This window comes from Vigna angularis, chromosome 11, assembly GCF_016808095.1.
Source record: "Vigna angularis cultivar LongXiaoDou No.4 chromosome 11, ASM1680809v1, whole genome shotgun sequence".
In the NCBI taxonomy this organism is placed as follows: Eukaryota; Viridiplantae; Streptophyta; class Magnoliopsida; order Fabales; family Fabaceae; genus Vigna; species Vigna angularis.
In genome coordinates this window covers 10,838,793-10,843,055 of record NC_068980.1, presented here as the reverse complement: position 1 = coordinate 10,843,055, position 4,263 = coordinate 10,838,793, and the positions used below count along the sequence as shown (strand labels likewise).

Sequence of the window (4,263 nt, the reverse complement as noted above, 5' to 3'; positions counted from 1 at the left end):
ATTTAAGTTTAATTATCTGCTTAGTAAGAAATTAAGAGAAAAATATTAAAAAGGGATAATATTTGAATATAACCAATTCACCCCCCCTCTTGGTTTGTTCCCACGCTAACCATTCCGCTGCAGCCGCTCTGACATATATCATTTGAATTTCCATCACTTGTTTATGTTCATCATTTCACTGGATAAATTTCATCACTCAAAATTAAGTAAGTTAGTAAACTGGTACTCAACTCATTCAATCCCAAAGGACGATATTTTGTTACTACAATTACGATTGGTACACTTGCCAAACGTACATCAAGTTTCTGGCGCCGCTGCCGGGGATTGATTACTGTTGATATTAGTGATCTAATTGGCTTAAGATTTGAGTTGTAGATGTTAGGGAATTTTTGTTCGTATTTTTGAGTTTTTTTTATTTTCAATTTTATTGTCACCTAATTTCTGTTGCAGTATTGTGTGTTTTTGTTTTAGTTGTTTATGCGAGGTACTGTTGGCCCAGAAGAATTGCTTTTCGATTCAGAAATTGAACGCACTGCTAGAAGAAATAGAAGTAGTGCAAGAAGAAGAAAGAGAGAAAGAAGACAAGAAGAAAGATTAATTGAACAAGAAAAGGAGGCATTAACAATGGCAGACCAAGAACTTGTTAGAAAGACTCTTCGTGACTATTCAATGCCAAATCCTAATAGTTATCAAGGGATCATTGTGAGACCTCCTATTCAAGCTAACAATTTCGAAATCAAGCCTGCATTGTTGCAAGTCATTCAACAGAATCAATTTGGAGGTGCAAATTCAGAAGATCCTAATTCTCACTTGGAGAATTTTCTGGCAATATGTGATACCTTGAAAATTAATGGAGTTTCAGATGATGCAATTCGTTTAAGGTTGTTTCCCTTCTCACTACGGGATAAGGCAAAAGGTTGGCTTCAATCACAACCTCAAGGGAGTATTTCTACATGGGAGGATATGGCTACAAAATTTGTAACTAAACACTTTCCTCCTTCCAAGTCAGCTAAAATGAGAAACGAGATTACTACCTTTGTGCAGCAAGAAACTGAATCCTTATATGAGGCATGGGAAAGATATAAGGAGCTAATGAGGAAATGTCCACATCATGCTCTACCTGAATGGTTGCAAGTGCAGATTTTTTATAATGGTCTTTCACCCTCTTTTAAAGCAATTTTGGATGCAGCAAGTGGAGGATCATTCAATTTCAAAACAACAGAAGAAGCTTTGGAGACTCTTGAGCTAATGGCAAACAACACAGTGAATATGCAGTTTGATCGTCAAAATAGAAAAGCTGGAGTGTTGGAGGTTAATACTTTGGATGCTATCCTAGCCCAAAACAAGTTGTTAACACAACAGATCACTGATTTGACTCAGAAGTTGGGAAATATGCAAGCAAATAATGTTAATACAATATCTCCAGTGTGTGACTTTTGTGGAGGAATGCATCAGAATGGTGAATGTCAGGCCAATCAACAAGAGGCACAAGTGAATGTAGTGGGACAACAACAGAATCAATTTTCTAACAACTTTAATGCAAATTGGAGACCCCAACAAACGAGACCTTGGAGTAATCCAATCCAATCTAACCCGCCAAGGCCTCCATATCAATATCAAGCTCAACCCAGCAATCAAGGGAACAAGATGTCTACGTTGGAAAATGCATTAGAGAAGTTAACAATGCAAACTTCTACCTTTGTGGACCAGACTTCAAATTTCATGAATGAGACAAGGACTAATTTCAAGAACTAGGAAGCTTCAATAAGAAATTTAGAGAATCAGATTGGTCAGCTTTCAAGACAACTCTCTGAGAGATCTCTTGGCACATTCCCTAGTGACACTATACCAAACCCAAGGGAACAATGCAAGGCAATTCAATTGAGGAGTGGAAGAGTGTTAGAGAATGAAAAAAAGAGTGAGATGGAGAGAGAGAAAAAGAAAAGAGTTGATGAAATAGTAGAAGAAAGTGCTGAAAAAGAAGTTGAGAGAAAATGTGAGGAGAAGGAAGAGGGAGAGAAAAATCAAGAGAGTGAGAAAAAGATGCGTGAGTATGTCCCTACCATTCCATTCCCTCAAAGGTTGAAGAAGCAAGAACAGGCGAAGCAATTTGCAAGATTTCTTGATGTTTTTAAGAAGCTCCACATTAATATTCCATTTGCTGAAGCATTGGAACAAATGCCAAGTTATGCTAAATTTATGAAAGACTTGCTGTCAAAGAAGAGGAAGCTTCAAGATGATGAAACAATTATGCTCACAGAGGAGTGCAGTGCAATAATTCAGCAAAAATTACCTCCCAAGTTGAAAGACCCAGGAAGCTTTGTCATTCCATGTGAGATAGGAAACATCATTGTGGGTAAAGCATTATGTGACCTTGGAGCAAGTATCAATTTGATGCCTTTGTCCATTTTTAAAAGGTTGGGTATTGGTGAAGTAAAGCCCACTATGATAACTTTACAATTGGCAGACCGATCAATGACTTATCCTTATGGAATTGTGGAAGATGTTCTAGTGAAGGTGGATAAATTCATTTTCCCAGCTGATTTTTTGGTTCTTGACATGGAAGAAGATGCTAAAGTTCCAATTATATTGGGAAGACCTTTCTTAGCAACAGGAAGAACATTGATAGATGTAGAACAAGGACAATTGATGCTAAGAGTGGCAGATGAAAAAGTCACATTTTCTATGACTGAAGTAGTGAAGCACAAACTTGACAGAGATGACTGTTTCGACAACGGAACCAACTCCCCCAAACTTAGAACCTTGCTTGTCCTCAAGCAAAAGGTATCTGTCTTTAACACAAAACACATTTTTCAAAAGCAGAACTGAATTCACAATACTTGCTTAACTGGAAACAACTAGAGATGTGTAACAGATTAGTCTTCCACTGTGGTGCTTACAGTACATTGAATCAATCAAATGTCACAGTTTATAAGAGATCAACAATTATGGCAGAATGCTTTACTGAATTATATAGAACCAATCCTCACCCAAGATAGTGTTTCACTCTAATGCTCTGGTGTATAAGGATGTGTATCTATCACTCCACTATCACAATGTCACACACATCAACTTTGCCTTTCGTTTCAACCAAATTAAACACATTCACTAGCAAGTTAGCATCACAAGGACTTTGATTGACTTGTATTGTGGTTGGGCTAAGAAAGAAACATGGTTTTTCTGGATAACAAAGCACCTTGAGCTTAAGAGATAAAACAATTTACTTCATGTTATAACATTAGTCTCTCTCTTTGCTTCACAATTGGATAAACCACTTTTCAACTTATTTCCCAATTCATTTTCAATGAATTCATTTTTCTTCCTCTTCTTCTTCTTTCTTCTTTTTCCTTACTTTTCTATCTTTCTATTTTTCTCAATACACCCATACTGAACAAGCTCCCCCAAACTTAAACCATTCTCTTGTAGTACAAATGATTGCTCTATTGAGCTCAAGGTAAGGAAATCAAGGAATTTTCAATAGACTTGAGGTTCAAAGAGGGAAGACATCTTTCATTAAGGTTGAAGGGGTTAGTATTGGCTTATTTGGCTCAGAACATGTAAAAGAGGTAGAAGAGTAAGACGGCCTTGATCATGTCTAACAAGCAAGCAAATGATTCAATTCACAGAAACTCAGGCAAAGTCAATTGTGATCTAACATGATAGCATTTACAAGAAAAATATAAGGCACAACATCTCACAAGGTTAACTCAAGGTTCCACAACATCATGAAGCAACTGCCATAAAAATTGATCACAATTAAACATAGAGCATTCTCATAATTTTCATGAAGAAAGCAACCATAATTTGAACTAACTTGAACCATCTCAAAAGTCATTTCAACTTCAAGCATAAGCATCATGGTTCAGCACAGTCTACCAAGCCAGATAACTTAAACAAATTCAAACAAACTAAAAAGTAAAAGTCACACTCAAATTTAAAGACAAGCAAACAAAACATAAAAGCAAAATAAAAGGGTTTGTGAGTCCATAGAGGAGTCTCCAACTCTACTCATGAAACGCTATCATCGCTCATATTGGAATCCTCCTCCTCATCTGCATTATCTTCACCAGCTGCTGCTCCACCTCCCCCTACAAAATTGGTCTGGTCTCCAGAACAAGTGAAAAACTCATCAAGCAACATCATGGTTAGTGTTTGAAAACAAGTTTGGAACCAAAAATTAGCACTTAACTAGTGGTATAGAGTCATGTAGCTTGACAAATCAAGTAAAACAAAAAGGGTAGCAGCAAGCTGACGAGAGGGTCG

At 36.9% G+C, this 4,263-nt stretch overlaps 1 protein-coding gene and 1 non-coding gene across 2 annotated transcripts; one reads left to right on the top strand and one right to left on the bottom strand.

Annotated features, from left to right (window-relative positions):
• The first annotated feature begins 624 nt into the window (after window positions 1-624).
• Window positions 625-1,755, top strand: LOC108332854 (uncharacterized). Its single transcript, XM_017568152.2, has one exon. The coding sequence runs from the start codon at window positions 625-627 to the stop codon at window positions 1,753-1,755; it is 1,131 nt and encodes a 376-aa protein (XP_017423641.2).
• Window positions 1,012-1,118, bottom strand: LOC128194858 (small nucleolar RNA R71). Its single transcript, XR_008246307.1, has one exon. It is a non-coding gene; the product is annotated as a small nucleolar RNA R71 (small nucleolar RNA).
• Window positions 1,756-4,263: the final 2,508 nt, after the last annotated feature.

Bases quoted from the DNA above. Each gene is read 5' to 3' on its own strand.
- LOC108332854 (XM_017568152.2), top strand. From the start codon at position 625: ATGGCAGACCAAGAACTTGTTAGAAAGACTCTTCGTGACTATTCAATG.